This window comes from Odontesthes bonariensis, chromosome 21 (genome assembly GCF_027942865.1).
Source record: "Odontesthes bonariensis isolate fOdoBon6 chromosome 21, fOdoBon6.hap1, whole genome shotgun sequence".
Classification (NCBI taxonomy): Eukaryota; Metazoa; Chordata; class Actinopteri; order Atheriniformes; family Atherinopsidae; genus Odontesthes; species Odontesthes bonariensis.
Genome location: NC_134526.1, coordinates 19892374 through 19908556, shown reverse-complemented (window position 1 = coordinate 19908556; position 16183 = coordinate 19892374). Strand labels below are relative to the sequence as shown.

Below are 16183 nucleotides of genomic sequence, written 5' to 3'. Positions count from 1 at the left end.
GCTTGTAATATTTTTTTATGAAAGGAGTTTTAGGGGAATTTTTCAATCTTTAAACATTCATTTTTAAATGAGATATAACTGAGATCATTACCCGTGGAACATAAAGCTTAATCTGAATAAAGCTTTCTTCAACCTAAAACCTGGGGATTTTCTGGAAAACTTAAAACTGTTTCCTAAAACCTTTTATTTCTAAGCTTGTGAAAAAAAACTCTCAATGTTTTGGTTTCAGTGGCGGTGTTCCTTAAGAGTCAGTTCTTGGTTCCCTTTTTTTCCCAAATGCATATTGTCTGCTGGCCATCTTATCAAAGCACAAAATGTACATTACCATTTTTATGTAGATGACATTATGGTATAATCTTTCTACTGAACAAAAGCACATGATATCTGTAACCACTTATGAATCTCTCAACAGTTCGCTTTGTGGAAGCTTTTGTTTATGTTTTCTGTATTTTCTTTCATGTATTTACTTCCTATGTGTATTTTTTTTTCATCTCATCTCTTCTGAACGTCGTTTTGGCTCATCATTTTGCTCACTTTGCTTTGTATCATTATCATTACTATTATTATTCATTATTATGAATAATACTCATAATAATAGGCACTAAGGTAGCTAGCGGGCTCAGGTTGTTTTTATCCACTGACACTAACAATAATAATAATAATTATTATTATTGTTATTATTATTATTATTATTCCCATCTGTGCTTGATTTCATTACGTTTTCCATCGAGGTCAAGGAATAGTGTTTAGGAAAAGATAATAAGAGGTAATCTTTTTGACTCTTTGATCGCATCTGTAGTTTTGGGCTTTTTCCCGCGGAACCATTCCACACGGAACTATTTTCAATCGGACCAGCTGAACGGAAGTTGTGCTCCTCGCTTGCTGCTTGTGGAGGTCAAGTTGCTGCTCAACTCTCCAGGCCCTTTCGGGTATTTAAATTTTAGATGTTCATAGTGGGAATATTGTCTACATCTTTGCGCAGAGTTGTCTCTGTCTGTCAGTAGTTTGGAATAATACTGAAATTGTTATTTTTTGTTTAAGGACTGAGCGAGCTAGCGTGCGTATGTTGTGCTTATCCACTGACTATTGTGCTGACATGTTTATATAAGTTTCTTCTCACAGGAAACTGAGCTTTTTTACGGTCAGATGTAACATTAATTTCCGCTTTCAGGATATCGTGGGCCAGTACAAGGATTGTGAGGGGACTTTTGAGATACGTCGCACAGCCATGGCGAAGAAGAAGAGGCTGCGCTTCATTGCAGAAATGGCTCGAAAGATCCGGGCGTACCGAGAGCTGAAGTCACAGCCGCGAGAGTCCCAGAAGTACGCCCTGGACTATGAGACCATGAAGCGGCCCCTCACGGGGAAGATGTTGCCTGTGTTGGCCTGGCAGGATGTCCGCAGGGAGAGCCGCCTCTTCTCTCTGTTGGCGGGCATGAGGCTTTTCGGAGTGGGCCACCTATTCACCCGCAAGTCCTGGCTGGAGGACCATACAGAGCCCAGCTACTGGCAGATCACCAAGGTCAAGGTGGACTATACATCTGAGGTGAGAACAGGATTGATTACCCCGTGTCAGACAGTGACACTGTCACTGAAGCTCACATAAGTTCAGCATGGGTGAACCTAAATAAATGTAGGGGAAATCTTGATTAATTGCCATCTCATTCAACATTTTCTTGTGCGGGCATGCTGAAAAAGAGAAGTTTGTTATTTCATGGCAGAAATTGGTTTGGTTACAAAAAGGCCCAAATCTTCTGATTATGCCAGAGGAAATCATTTGGCATAGGTATGGTACAAATAACACCACTCAGTGAATCAATGTTCAGGCTGAAACTAAACCAGGTCTGCATGTTTCCCAAATTCTGATCACCACACATGGTTTGACTGGTCTAAATGCAGCTAAATTGATCTGTTTTTGAGCCCAGACTGGCCTGCATCCATGTTGCTTTTATTGGACATTATACAAAATTTGTTCCCTCTCTATAATTCCCAGCTTCTGCTCTGACATCTAATATATATGTTTTTTTAGCATGGGTGTGTTTATAACAATAAAGAGCGGGAACTTTTTCCTGCAAAATAAAACACTTGATGTAGGGTAGAAAGTATCCGTTGTCTGGAGGTTGCATGTTTGGCAGACTGCATGTCTAGTCTGTTCAGAAATGTATCTTCACTTTGCATAAGTGCAATGTATTGCAATGGAATCTCGATTCTCGGAGGATGTTCCTTCAACTTTTTTATTTTATAAGAAAAATAAACAAAACACAGATCTGACGCAGATTTGATGGCTGAACAGTCTGGGTTTGTACCTAAATAAGTTTGAAACACGGCCGCGTCAAGAGAGCTGCCAGTGGGGGCGGTCGGTGGCGTGGTGGGTTAAGCAGCCGCCCCATGTACAGAGGCTACAGTCCTCGCTGCAGCTGGCCCCGGTTCGACTCCCGCACCGAGCGGTCCTGTGATGCGTGTCTTTCCCCTCTCTCTGCCCCCTGCTTCCTGTCTCTCTCCAACTGTCCTATCATTAAAGGCATAAAAAGCCAAAAAAAGACTTAAAAAAAAAAAAAAGCAGAGCTTCCAGTGGAAACAATGGAAAGGATTCTAAAACTCCTTCATGAGGGTAATACAACTTGGGAGTGTGGCAAAAGATGTTGGTTGTTTTCAGTCAGCTGTGTCGAAAAAGTTCGAGCAAATGAAATAGGAATGTTGTAAAAGAGACGAGGCGCCACCCTGCAAAGCTGGCCTGTTCACTCTGAAACAAGAGAGAAGGAACCCGATTAATGAGCGGCCTCTGAGTGTGGTGATTCCACTGTTCATGCCAGGGGTTGTACATTCGATGTAATGTGTATTTGAGTTCAGTACAGGTGATTAAGGTGAGCAAAAGGTTATAATGATAAGAGCCATTTTATTATTCGGTTTTGCTTACGTACTTCAGCAAAATCCTCACAAAAAATTGAATAACATTGTTTGGTATCGATCTATGAGCCTTCTGTTAGTTTGAAAAGCCTCACTGATCATACAGTACTAAAACAATAAGCGAAACAATCCGCTTCGGTGACAGCATTGCGTATATCTGTCTGTCAACCTCTGCCGAATGTGTGCGCCCTCTGTGGCTCAGTCACTGCCACTGAGCAACAAATAAGTGGCATTGGGAAGGGTGTTGAATAAGATATATCCTGTAAACGGGGACCCTTCTGTTTTCTTTTTTAGAATATGGATCATGGCAGAGCATGGGGGATCCTCACATATAAAGGTAAGGTTCAAGTTCAATCATTTCTTCTTTTTAAGCCTCGTTTAAGAGGAACACTGAAGTCATGTGGGGAACTACAATAACACACAGACCAAAGTAACACGTTGGTTTTAACATACTGTTTGCAGTATTCTTTTATTTTACAGTATGTACATAAATAAAGTATGAAAACCCGTTTCTGATTGTATTTTGTTCAGCTGTTCATCATGTTTAGGACCTGTGCCACAAGTTAATTCCCTGAGCAGCTGCTGATTTACAGTTGTTCATGAATCTTCCAAATTTCTGTGTGAAAGGGTTTTCCCTCTTCGCTCAGACATCTTAATCATTTTGATTTAGGTGCACAGTATATACTTGAATGAATAATGAGTGATTATTACTTTCAAAATCCGTTGTACCAAACAGGAAAACAGGAGAGTGAAGTGAAGGAGGTGGACAAGGTGATGTACCACGACTGGCGCCTGGTTCCCAAACACATGGAACAGCAGTTCAAGGACTTTGAGCCTCTCCCCGAGCCGCCTGTGCGATACGTTCCCTACCCGCCCCTGCTCCGGGCCATGCTGCTGGCCCAGGAACGTAAAGCCGGGGGCAGCACAGTGGCGGAGGAGCCGACGTTGCCTTTAAAGAGGGATGTGCTGCTCAACAAAGACTTTTTCCGCCAGCAGGAACAAGAGAGACAGTGGAAAGAGGGGACAGCAGTGTGATAATGATGTGCTTCTCAACTTAAAGGTTCCCAATTCTTTAAACGCCAATGTGTGTCAATGTCCTCCTTAATGCTGGACTCAAATGAGTTTTCTGTTCTTCTGATACAGGCCTGCGTATGTGTATGTAACTGAGTGGTGTGCTAAATATTAAATTTGAGATAATTGATTATTCTTTTATGTAATTTTATTTCCTCAATGTTTTACTACCTTCTTTTAGTTAATTCCACTTATTTTGCTACTGATTGGTCAGAGCTGTGTAGGAATGCAGTCACTGAGCTTGACAGACCTCCTCAGTCTCCTCTTAGAATAAATAAAATTTAAAAAAAGTAAATATTCACTAAGAAATGAATTCTCTCCAAATCTCAGCCTTATTGTTGGGCCTATAATAATTAGAGTTGTTGATTTATGTTGTAATATAATTTGAAATACTGCTGTAGTCATTTGCAGTGCATTGCGCTGCAGGTAATCTTGAAAATTTGTGTGCTTTTTGAAAGTTTGGGTTTGTGATACAACCGTTATGAAGCTGATACCGTGAGGCAATGAAATCAAGAGAGAGATTTAGAGATTCATCATGTGTCAATATATAGTGTTACAGGTAGTTTTTGTGTTAATGTAAAAATCCCTGTTTTATGTCAGGGAAAACTGCTGTTAAGCTTACAGGACCTTGTAAAACCCTAAAGAATTTATAAATATTTCTTATGAAGCAGTGAAGTTTGCCTTTAGAGCTACAGCATACTTAATCATTTTGACAACTGGTCTCACAAGTTGTCTACCGGCTGTGATAATACATTTAATTGTTTATCCTGGTGGTAAAGCACCTGTATTATGTTGACTTTGAGGTTTTCTGTCTGTGTAATGTCTACATTCACAAGCCACCAAATTAAGTACAGCTCTGAGACCGAATACAACTAAACACAACAGCTCTCCTTTGAATGTTTTTCTTTATTATAGTAAAACGTGATAACTCTCATTAATGTCATTATAGTGGTGCACTGAACTGCATTACAGTAAATTCACAAGTATTCCTAACATTTTGACGCCCCTTTTTTATGTTAAGTGGATGGGAGTTTAGTGATGAACATGAATAATTTAAAGCGTACAGTTGAAACAATGAGCACTATGACTCTCGGACTCATAAGATAACTTGAGTACTTGGAATAAAACCTGTTTTTCTGGACATTGTGAGACAAAAATGTTTAGCTTTTTTTTTTTTGTTACTTAAGGATAATCCTTATTACTAATTTCCATATTCATTTTTCATTGGCGTAAAAGTGCTCCTCTTCACCTTCGGCCCGGGAACCACATGCCCGCGCTTTGGGAGCGTTCCTAAGCAACGTGCGTCCTATACGTGTACACGTCTCCTCCCTTCTGTCCTGCAGACCACGTTTTGTTCCGACCTTCAGCGACTATGATTTGCCTGTTTATGTCCATTTTTGCTCACATTTTACAGTCAGGTTGGTTTCTTTACTATCTGAACGTTTTTCTGGCATTCACCGGCACTAAGTTTGAGTTTTACAGGATCGTATTCTCAGTTTTTCCAGGAGATGCCGGGCAGACGCCTCGTCGGTTAGCTGCTGACAGCAGAGTTAACTGGTACTGTGCTGTTATGAAGCCCTCTAACTTGAACAAAAGCATTGTAGAGTCTGTCGGCTTTGAAATGTGACTAATACACAGTGTCTGTGTTTTGTGCACCCCTTTCTTTTATGTTACGCTAACAGCATGTCTGTGTGGTTGAAGTTAGCTCGTTAAGTAATCTAAGCTTACGGCGGCTAGTTTTGTAAGCCACACGCAGGGTAGCTAATGTGTTCTCTTTGTAAAAAAGTTGATTCATCATCCTATTAATAGATAATGTGTTAGTGAGCTGCCATTGGTAACATTTGGACTCGTGCGCAGCCTCTAAGTGCCGATTGGCTGCCGCTGTAGGAGCGCAGCAGAGCCTTATAAAAAGAACCTTTTTAACATTTGCACCTTTTTCCGTCACGCAATGAGGCCGAAAAAAAGGTCCCAGCGAGATCTGCAAGAGCTGGAAAATTTGGTGCTTAAACATGCGAGGATTGACGAACCTGGTGAGATGCCCCAAAGGCGAACATAATAGAAGTAGACGGCTGTGTGTGTGCGTGTGGTTTGTTACTTAAATCGATCTCAAAGTGCAGTTTTTAGGGCGCTTGTGGCACCCGTTGGGGCATCTGTTGCACTCTGTCGTCTACAGTTTTACACCAAGATGATCCCCTCTGACAGCGAAAAAGTGGCGTGTAAGCAAATTATTTGACTGAAAACGGCACATGTGAGCGGTTTTCACGTGCGCGCCCACTGGGCGGCGCAGTTGTAATGGAATAAACTGCAAGACAACACTGAGTTGTTTGGATCACGGAAAGACTGAGCTCAAAGATCTGAACCAGTCCTCTCAGGGGGAATGGAGTTAAGGGGGATGATAGCATGCAACAACAAAAATAAGAGATGAACACGAGGTTGTGTCTTGCCTCAGATTGCAGAGAACTTGACCAGATAACTGCAGCATTGCATCAAAATGTATTTTTTGCCTTTGGGACTCTCCAATTTAAAAGGAATATATCAGGATGCTTGTCTCACCGGTTAGGCTGTCATGAAATCTTAGATGAGGATTATCGTACTGAATGATAAATCTCATTGGAGGCAGTTCGGGATCGAATGTGGAAATGATGATGGAATCGCCACATCTCTTTTTGTCTGTGTTTCAGTGTCTGTTTGTCAAATGAATATGTAATAGCTGTGACCGCCCTGCCCGCCAAACTTGCTTTGAAGTCTCTTTCAGAGTCTGTGCCGATGCGCCTGCGTGCTTATCTAAGTTGCATTTACATGCAAAATCTTCCAGGCTGGACCGGGGTGAATGAGCGCACCTTCATTGCCGTGAAACCGGATGGCGTGCAGCGGAAACTGGTGGGAGAAATCGTGCGCCGTTTTGAGAAGAGAGGGTTCAAACTCGTGGGGCTCAAACTCATGCAGGTATATCTGGTGCACATCGTTTATGGTCTCCTGAGACTCACTTTCCCAAAATAGCTCGACTTGTGGTTCAGATGCTTTACAACCTATGGATTGAATAGGCGTTCGTCTTGTGTGAATATGTCTTCCAGGCCTCTGAGGACCTCCTTAGGGAACACTACTGCGACTTGATGAGTAAGCCCTTCTTCAACACACTGATGAGCTACATGAGATCTGGACCAGTTGTTGCAATGGTGAGCCTCCCCAACATGCTGGCTGCATCTCCACAAAATTGTGCTCAATACATCACAGCTCAGCTAGTTTCCATATTCAAGCTTCAGATCTGCCGTGGTCGTGTACTTTCCTGTGCTTGTTTAGGTGTGGCAGGGTTTGGATGTGGTCAAGACTGCTCGCAAGATGATGGGAGAGACCAACCCTGCAGAGTCGCTGCCAGGAACCATCCGAGGAGATTACTGTGTGGAAGTGGGCAAGTAAGGCAAATTTAGTGTCTCCCTCTGCTGCTGGAAAACATGAGTCAGGAATATATTTCACGGTCAAATAATACAGCCTCAATTTCTTTTAACCTTTGTGACCAAATGTGTTTTTTTTTTTTTTACACATTTGGTCACATGAGTTATGAATATGACATCCCCTCGATGTTACCAGCTGTGTTTACTTCCATGTTTGTGCCAGAATGCCACCAACATCTTAGAGAATAAAACAGCAGGGCTTTCTCTCCCAGTACAAGACTTTAACACAGCATCCAAAAAGAAATCAAATATGTTTATATTTATTTATTTATTTGTGGGACTATTTGACTTCATATGCCTTGAAACACAAATCCCTAATCGTTCGAATCTAATGATCATTAAAGTAACCAGAAACAAAGAACAGCGCCTTGTTTCAATTTCCCTCGTTTGAGGGCATCATGGTTTTCTTTGTTTAAATCATCTAAACATTGTATGTAAGACAGTTGAGGATATTTGACTTAAAGAAGGGGGGCAAGACCTTTTCTCTGTTTCCTGGTATTTCTATAAAAGATGAATCCGTTTTGAGCTGATGAATAATCCAAGCGACCCGTGACTTTGGTCGAGTCTTGCGTCCTGAATGTTTCTGTCGGCTCTGCGTCGCAGGAACGTGATCCACGGCAGCGACTCCGTGGAGAGCGCCCAGAAGGAAATCCCTCTGTGGTTTCGTCAGAACGAGCTCCAGCGCTGGGAGAGCAGCAACGTCCACTGGATCTACTGACAGTCCACACACGCTGCGTACACTCCGTCCTGCATGTAAACCATTGGCTTTTAATGCGGGTGTCATTACAAGAAGGGTTGCATCATGCATCAGACAAATGTGGAGTTTTTTTGGCTTTAGTAGTTTGTAGCCGCGTGGAGAGGGAGGGACGACTCTGCCCTGCTGAATTTCTCTGTTTACATTTTTGTCTGATGTGTGGTGAGATTACTGAAGCAAAAGTGCACTAATGGAGCAATAACTTAATAAGACTCGCAATAGCTAACATTTTCAGTGTTTAAGCATTAAGGTTGATTTGAGAACCATGGCTTCATCCTGCTCACCCTGAGATGAGTCGTCCGGGGAAAGGCTGCATTCAATCAACCCTTTGATTTAATCTAGTTAAAAGCTACAGGAAACTTGATGTGTATTGCATTTCCATATCTGTATTTAAATTGATGAACACAAACTGTTCTCGTGCCCCATTTGATGTTGCACAAAATGGCTGTTTCTGTATCCAGCTCGGCTGAAATGAATCCGACTAATTTTCTTTTCATGGCACTTAACTGTAAATAACTTTTGGTAATAACTAAAATTTTCATTTTAAATTCTGCTGGGGTGTGAAAACAGATCTCATGGATGTACTTGAATGTAAAGTCTGAATGTAAAACGTTATTCCATGCCGTATTCATGGCAGTTTCAGTTTCCACCTAAAGTGAAACTGCCATGAACGTAGCTTGCTGATATCTTGTCTTTTATTAAAATCATGGCGGCTGAGTCTCATTCGTGCTTTTATCAGTTACTAAGATGCTATGTGCTGGAATGTTCAAACAATAAATCCGAGCCTTTTCCAAATATTGGCCTGTTGTGTATCAATGAAGTAAAACGCACGTTCAACTTGCTTGCTTTCAGCACACAAGTTTAATATTTAATTCACACAGATAGAGATCAATGCACAAATTTCCATACTGAACAAAGAGGATGGGCTTCAGTGCGTCTGGAGATTTACAGTAATCCCTGTACATATCGTAACATGCCACCGTTCACTTGCTTCACACCAAACCGTCTGATCAACAGCCAGTCGGAGAAAGAAATAAGTTAAGAACCGAAGCCTTAACACGTTAAACTCAACCTTTTTTGACCGTATATATGAACGTGTGCCGACCTTTGACCTACACCAGGGTGCTGCAGATATTCTGGTGTCTCCAAACTACACACTGATGCAACGTGTCCTGGATCAGGACACCACAAATAGAGATGACTGTTCATTGGGATGCAAAGTGTTTCAGATAAAGCCTGACACATTATTAGATCATTTTGACTTCCCCTTTGGTCATTTCTGCTCATCCTCACCCTCCACATTTCAACAGCCAGACACGTTTACCTTTAATCCCAGCTGTAAAGGCAAACCAAGGCTGCGGTGTGCTGATTCCGTACACACACGCTCTCAATGACTATGCTGATTCATGAACTCCTGACAGTAGTGTGTCCATTTAGGGCGTAAATGGTTATCAAATTGGTGATTGGCTTGTTGATAAACCCAGGCATCTGGAGAAAATGCAAGTCAGCGTCTTCATTCACGTTGCTGTACCTGCTGATTTCTTTTTTTTTGGGGGGGGGGGGGGGGGTTGATGCATGTTCGGGCTCTGGGCTTTGCTTTAAAATGAGGTGTGGCTTTTCACAGGAGACAAATTAATGGAAGAAGATGAGGAACGACTCTGGGGCAGATGCAGGTAAATATAAGGTGGAGATACAGTGTGTTTACAAGGTGAGTATAAGATCAATACAGAGGAGGGAGGTAGTTATGAGGCTGGGTTACAAGGCTTATGATGATAGTTACAATGGCCTGTGTGGGACAGAGACAGGATGGCAGGCAGATAACTAGATCAGAGGAGGTACTTACAAGGCATTAAAGTTAGGAGGTGGCAGGGCAGGTGGGATATCATATAGTTACAAAGGGCGATGCACGGTTTGGAGGGTTGTTTGAGGGCCAATGGGGAACTTTTACATGACTGGGGATAATTACAAGGTTAGGGAGAGCTCAGAGATTTCTTTAAAGAGATGGATGGGTAGGGTGTTGAAGCAGATCCAGGTATCACTCGGGTACGTAGGACACCTGCCAGACAATGATGTGGCTTCGCTCAGCTTTGCTCAAAGCAGGTTTCATCTGCGAAGCCACAACATTTTCTCCTTCCTCTGTCTCATCATCCTCTCCATCACCTGAGGAAAAACAGTTCATGATGGAACACAAAAATATTATTAATTCAGCGTTTAAAATTTTCAGTTCTTAAATATTTGGTGTTCACTGCAGGACCACTTTACAGAAGCAGTAAGCAGTACAGCAGTATCCCACAGATCACATGTGCGGAGCTTCTGTTTGATGAACACGTGCGATCGCTTACCAATGCGGAAGTCGATGTAGCCCTCTCCTCCGCTCAGCACCAGCACGTTTTGAACACTCTGCGCGTCAGTTTCTGTTGGTGCTGTGGAGCTCTGCCCCTCTGATGGACTGTCCAGAACACTGCCGTTTAGCGTGGCCAGAACATTGCCTGTCACAAAAACAAAACAAAACAAAAAACTCCAGATCAATTCATTACATCAAAAACATTATTACCATGTGGAATTGCATGTCACAGGTATACTATTGTTTTTTTAATTTAACTGGAACAGAGGAATATTAAACCTCGATCCTCTGTGCATCTGATCTTAGCAAATGATGTAAAATTGTCTTCCTTTTTGTTAAAGCAGATCTTTTGTGACCCCTGAGATTATGTGTCACGAGTCTCAGAGTGCTCATGTATTTCTTACAGGAATTCTAACCACCGGCAGACTGTAGAGCTTTATTGAGAGACAAAATAAAAAAGGTACAAGTCAACTATTTTTCACAGATTTGGCGATTTGACATGTAGTTTTCCACAAAAGGAAGATAGCTCCATCTCGAAAGCGTTGGTGTACAAAAACTAAACGGAAAATTCAGCTAAGAATATCAAAACCCACACAGCAAGTGGGACTCTGTACTCACCTGGCACAGAGACGAAGAACTTGACAGCATCGCGATGTCCATGGAAACAGAGCTGGGCTTGTGCCATTGAGCAGTAGGGGATGAAGCTGCCGCTGCCGCTGCTCTTCTCAGAGCCGTCATCGCCATAGACATGGATCACCCCGCCAGAGGACGTGGGAGACACTTTATTGGCTGATGCAACAAGAGCACATGGGGGAAAAAACCAAACGGTCAGAAATGCTCACAAGCAAATCCCATTTGATGGCATGATACACACACAAAGCAAAGAAAAAATGCTTAAAACAACTTAAATAAACCCCTTGCATGCAATGGATTTGTTACACAGAAATGAAATAATTGTCACAGATACAATAAATCACAGTTGTAAATGTCATGCAAAGCATCTAATGAGTGAAACTCCCCTCTGTTAAAGCAACAAACACTTACATCACACGGAATACTTTCCATGTTCTTAAGCAAAATATTCAATGTGCACCTGATCGGTAGCATAATGAGCATAGAGAAACACCTCATTGTAACAGTGTGCAATGCCGCTCAAATCTGCAGACGGCACACTGTCTCAGGAGACTTGAAGGTTTGACTGGGTGAGAACAGTTAGATCACAACAGCAGGAGGATGGGAGCGCTCCCACTTACCCCTCAAACCCAGGAGCTGTCCCCGGTGAAGAACCACCGCTTTGGGAGGCGGGAAGAGGAGAAGGATGGAGGGATAGTAGGAAAAAAGAGGACAGTGAACAGCAATAGTTACGACCAAGACTGTGTGAAAGAGGTGCAACCTCTGAGGGAGGGAAGAAAAACAAGGGTGGGATAAGGTGTGGGGAAAAGACGGATGAGTTAAAGAGGAGTAAAGAAAAACAGCACTGCTCCAGGCGAGGGCTGTGGTCTGTGTGGTTCAAAGGACCACCTCCTAGTTGGTGTTTTGCTTTTGCATTTGGAGTGAAAACTGCAGACTCACTTCAGGACATTGCCGACACAATTTGCTACGATTGGGTCGTGAAGGTACTGTGATCTTTTTGCCACGTATGTAAGTCATGTACAACTTATCTGAATAACATAAACAAAAGACATGAAAAAAATTGATCATTAAACCAGACTAAATCTCAGATTTTTCACATGGTGGAGCTGCTAGATTCAGATTAACACCAAAAATGTATCATTCAGGTCTTACGGTAATGTTGTAATTTTTCTCTATAAAGTTTAAAAAGACCACTGAAAATTTAAGATGGTGTTTACTATCTCCGTCAAAAAGAGTGCTGAAACGTGGATTCACATTTTGTTGCGAGTCACTTGTTGTATAAATAAGTCAAGACTCACTCTCTGTCAGAGGGATGGAGATGATCACACCGTTTCCAGTTCCCACCCAGAGGCGATTTCCACCAATCAGTAGGGCTGTGATTCGCACAAAAGAGAAGCCCAGCTTTCCAGTACCTGCAATTTACAACCACAATCAGTGGAGCGACACATCTAAATGGAAAAACACATCTATCGTGTTAGAGTGGAGACAGCGTCGTTGGTGAGAAATGAAACAAACCGCGTCATTCTTGATAAAAATGGGTCATCAAAACTCACCCAACATTTTGCTGACGTATGGCTCAATGTCTACATCCTGGAGGTGCTGGTGTGTATGTGCATGGTACAGACGCAAGGTTGAATCTAGCCGGATTGACACCCACACACCGTCGCCAAGCCATGCCAGCTGCCGCACCTGACTTTCCCTGCGAGGGTGGGCGTCGAAGGACTTCTACAGAGGGGAAACGGATCAGAGATGGACAAAATCAACGCATCACTGCGGTGAAATGCTGCAGCAAAATAAAAAGGACAAAAGCTAAATGTTGGACAAACTCACCTCAATCTGCATGCTTTTTGGCTGAATGACGTGAATCTTGTTCTTGTAGCCGCACCACACTTTGTCATGGACTACAGCCATGCAGCGGATGGAGTGATGAGGTCGACCGAGGTCCATGAGGTGGTAGTTGGACAAATCCCACGGACCATCTGTTAAAAGCACACAATAAATGCAAAGTTATGCAACTTTATAACGGACAAGAGCAACTGTTAACACCTGTTACTTTAACACAAGTAATAAAAGCATGAACACACAGTTTAGTGTTTTACCATCAGTAATGACACATTAAGTGATAGTGTACACACTTTTGAGAAACCTGTGAAAACCAGGTTTCATGAACAATGGTGACACTAACAATCGCTGCTGCTTTTCTTAGTTCCTAAAACAGACTTGGGGTGCGATGAATAGGTGCTCTGGAGAAACAAATAATCACGATGCCGATACCTTCTGATCTATGGAATATGGCGAGCGTCCCATCAGCGAGGGCAACCAGCACGCGACCTTTCACGTGCCTGCAAATAGGAGACATAGGAGGAGTTCATAGAAACACTTAGAGACCCTGAGATCAGAAAATTTGCATTACGACTAGATGATATTTAACTGCCCTAAAATAGTACATGCAGGGATGTTTTTCTTACACAAGACTGAGCACAGAATCTTTGAGTTTAATGGAGTGGAGACACTTCTTCCAATTTCCAACAGCTGAGTGGACATAAAGCCTTGAGAGAAAAAAAAAGAGAAGCAAGTTACTCTTAAGAAAATACCAAAAGCCTGTCACTGTCATATCTGCTGGGTAGTAGCTGGATGTTCTGACACAATCTGCCTGATGTCAGTTTGGGGAGTTTTATTAGCTCAGAAAAGCTCTACACTTATTCATGGCTTAAATTTTGCAGTGTCAGTACCGTGGAATTTCAGCAGAAGTATTTCGGAAGAGTGACTCACCAGCCATTCTGGGCCCCAAGCCACATGGTGGGGGCCACACTGGTATAGTTTTTGGCCTCTTCACCTCCATCCTCTGACTCTGTGGGGTTTGAGTTTTCCTCTTTGGACTGTCCTGTGCTCCTGTGTGGACAGACACCGTGAAGCACCTGTATTAGTTTTGCTGGTGATCTAAAGACAATGATTTTAATCCTTATCCAGCGTACTGCTGGACAGACTTTGACCCCCTACCTGTCGAAGGCATCTGATGTACGAGACTGAGGATCGGTGAAAACGTGCTCGGTAAACGGTCCTGGAGGTCCAGATCGCATTTCTGCGTGGTTGGCCGTTGACTCGGGGACCTCTGTGGCTTCTGTAGCTTCCTCAGCTGACTGGGCAGTGTGAATCTTCCCATTCATGGGGTGAGCAGTGGGGGCTATAGTACAATATCAGAGAAATAAATAAATAAATACAGCGCCAACCTTCAAATTAAATCAAATCAAATCAAATTTATTTATATAGCACATTTCATGTACAAACAATTCAAAGTGCTTTACATAAAATAAAAGCATTGCAGCAGGGAGTGGAAGAAGCATTAAAATACATAAAAGAATATAAAGAGAAACAAATAAAATAATTTAAATTCATTTAAAAACAAGCAACAGTCTAGATAAGTTAAAATATAGCGTGCAGATTTCATGCATAGACACATGAGAACAGAAATGTTTTTAACCTGGATTTAAAAATGTCTACATTTAGTAAAGGTTTAATCTCCACTGGCAGTTTGTTCCACTTGTTTGCAGCATAACAGCTAAATGCTGCTTCTCCATGTTTAGTCTGGACTCTGGACTGGACCAGCTGACCTGATCTTGTCACCTCACTCATCTTTCTATACTACAAACGTGCAGGAGTATTTATGATTTGCCCACCTTGTCCTTTGTCCATTATGGGCGTGTCAGTGCGAGAGGAGCAGTTGCTCCGGGCAACGCTGCAGTTGGTGGCACAGCCAACGAGTGTGATGCCAGCCAACATACCCTCCACCCCACCAGTGTCCTCTCCAACCCCTGCTCCACCATCACCTGGATCCAAAACGATCTCTCCTGCTGGATAATCGCTCTCACTTGCGGCTAAACACAAAGACACACACACAGATACATTTACAGCCAAAAGTGTGTGAGAGTCACACAGTAAATGCTTTAAGCAGCACTTTCCATCCGACCTGGCACACTGGAGATGCAGAGCACGTGGGCATTGCAGACGTTGAACTGGTCTACCAGTGAGCCTGGCTGGTTGGCGTCGATGATGACCACCTTGCTGGCAGAGTGGGTGCTGGTGAGGATCCACACTCGACTGTTCATGGTATCTGTTTCCTGGAGCTCCTTTGACTGAAGGAAACACAATGATGACCACGTGAAAAAAGACATGGTTCATTGCATTGTAGGATATTTCTTTGATAATAATCCAGAGTAGTTTCTTGCATTATGCCCCATAAAAAACTATTTTTAAACTTAGCTGCATTGGGTGAGATGGACTCTTACACATTACTCTCATAAACCCAGGAATGACTGTCTGACTGTGTATGTGTTTTCGTGTATCTACTTAAACATTGGTAGATGTATCGTTGAGGAGCTGAGGAAGTGTCCCGCTTGGATAACAGGTTTTCATTTCCTGGCAAAAAGTTGTTTTCTGTTTTGGATTCAGAACAACCGATTGTCTGTATGTGAGCCATTTAAGATACATATGTAAAGTTCAGCCATGGAAAAAAAGCCTGGGTTACAATCGACCTGAGCAGACAATACACCACCATTTACCAATATATACTGCAGCAGAGAGTAGAGGTAATATGATATCCTCAGACGAGTTTAAAAGTTGGTCTACCTTCCTCTTCTCAGGGGACGTATGATTGCTCTTTTTGTCGGATCCGTCCTCCTCAGCATGCAGGGGGTCGCCGCTACCTGACAGCGCTTTGGCTGGTACGTCCTGGCTGCTGGCCCTCCATCCCGTTAGATCCACTCCTGCTGCACACCACAACTATGTGCATGTTCATGCACAGATACAAACATTATAGCGAACGTACAACATTTAAGAATTTCAAACAGAAATACCGGAGGGGCTCAAAGACAAACTTCCCCCCTCTTATAGACACATTTGAAACTATTCTGGTGTCAAACATGCATGTTACAAGCACGGTAAGAAATTCAAAGCAAGTAAATCAAATAAAACACACGTTTGAGAGGAAAGTAGTTTAAACGGCAGATCTGTGGGGTTTCATTT

At 42.6% G+C, this 16183-nt stretch overlaps 3 protein-coding genes across 26 annotated transcripts in view; 2 read left to right on the top strand and 1 right to left on the bottom strand.

Annotated features, from left to right (window-relative positions):
- Nucleotides 1-824: 824 nt before the first annotated feature.
- On the top strand, nucleotides 825-4124 carry mrps34 (mitochondrial ribosomal protein S34). Its single transcript, XM_075453756.1, has 4 exons — nucleotides 825-929; nucleotides 1172-1546; nucleotides 3202-3244; nucleotides 3644-4124. The coding sequence occupies exons 2-4, from the start codon at nucleotides 1229-1231 to the stop codon at nucleotides 3940-3942; spliced, it is 660 nt and encodes a 219-aa protein (XP_075309871.1). The 5' UTR covers nucleotides 825-929; nucleotides 1172-1228; the 3' UTR covers nucleotides 3943-4124.
- Nucleotides 4125-5302: 1178 nt separating this feature from the next.
- Nucleotides 5303-8979, top strand: nme3 (NME/NM23 nucleoside diphosphate kinase 3). 4 transcript variants are annotated; one of them, XM_075453427.1, is made up of 6 exons: nucleotides 5329-5396; nucleotides 5475-5535; nucleotides 6794-6924; nucleotides 7053-7154; nucleotides 7279-7391; nucleotides 8034-8979. In XM_075453427.1, the coding sequence occupies exons 3-6, from the start codon at nucleotides 6919-6921 to the stop codon at nucleotides 8146-8148; spliced, it is 336 nt and encodes a 111-aa protein (XP_075309542.1). In that variant the 5' UTR covers nucleotides 5329-5396; nucleotides 5475-5535; nucleotides 6794-6918; the 3' UTR covers nucleotides 8149-8979. The 4 variants fall into 4 exon arrangements, with proteins under 4 accessions (XP_075309540.1, XP_075309542.1, XP_075309541.1 ...); XM_075453425.1 differs by lacking the exon at nucleotides 5475-5535 and having other exon boundaries at nucleotides 5303-5396; XM_075453426.1 differs by lacking the exon at nucleotides 5329-5396 and having other exon boundaries at nucleotides 5418-5535.
- Nucleotides 8980-9016: 37 nt separating this feature from the next.
- Nucleotides 9017-16183, bottom strand: part of mapk8ip3 (mitogen-activated protein kinase 8 interacting protein 3) — a 28362-nt gene continuing 21195 nt past the window's right edge. For 18 of the 21 annotated variants that reach the window (XM_075455027.1, XM_075455028.1, XM_075455017.1 and 15 more), the window contains 14 exons: nucleotides 15788-15940; nucleotides 15129-15294; nucleotides 14839-15036; nucleotides 14162-14345; nucleotides 13934-14053; nucleotides 13630-13710; nucleotides 13436-13503; nucleotides 12992-13140; nucleotides 12715-12886; nucleotides 12460-12573; nucleotides 11782-11820; nucleotides 11147-11317; nucleotides 10527-10673; nucleotides 9017-10344 (listed from right to left, as the gene is read on the bottom strand). In XM_075455027.1, the coding sequence (XP_075311142.1) occupies nucleotides 10220-10344; nucleotides 10527-10673; nucleotides 11147-11317; nucleotides 11782-11820; nucleotides 12460-12573; nucleotides 12715-12886; nucleotides 12992-13140; nucleotides 13436-13503; nucleotides 13630-13710; nucleotides 13934-14053; nucleotides 14162-14345; nucleotides 14839-15036; nucleotides 15129-15294; nucleotides 15788-15940 (1887 nt within the window). In that variant the 3' untranslated portion in view covers nucleotides 9017-10219. The other 3 variants (XM_075455024.1, XM_075455037.1, XM_075455036.1) reach the window with 2 other exon arrangements.

Bases quoted from the DNA above. Each gene is read 5' to 3' on its own strand.
- mrps34 (XM_075453756.1), top strand. From the start codon at position 1,229: ATGGCGAAGAAGAAGAGGCTGCGCTTCATTGCAGAAATGGCTCGAAAG. The intron at 1,547-3,201 runs GTGAGAACAGGA...TTTCTTTTTTAG, and splicing joins AGGTGGACTATACATCTGAG to AATATGGATCATGGCAGAGC. The intron at 3,245-3,643 runs GTAAGGTTCAAG...TGTACCAAACAG, and splicing joins GGGGATCCTCACATATAAAG to GAAAACAGGAGAGTGAAGTG.
- nme3 (XM_075453424.1), top strand. From the start codon at position 5,927: ATGAGGCCGAAAAAAAGGTCCCAGCGAGATCTGCAAGAGCTGGAAAAT. The intron at 7,155-7,278 runs GTGAGCCTCCCC...GTGCTTGTTTAG, and splicing joins CTGGACCAGTTGTTGCAATG to GTGTGGCAGGGTTTGGATGT. The intron at 7,392-8,033 runs GTAAGGCAAATT...TCTGCGTCGCAG, and splicing joins TACTGTGTGGAAGTGGGCAA to GAACGTGATCCACGGCAGCG.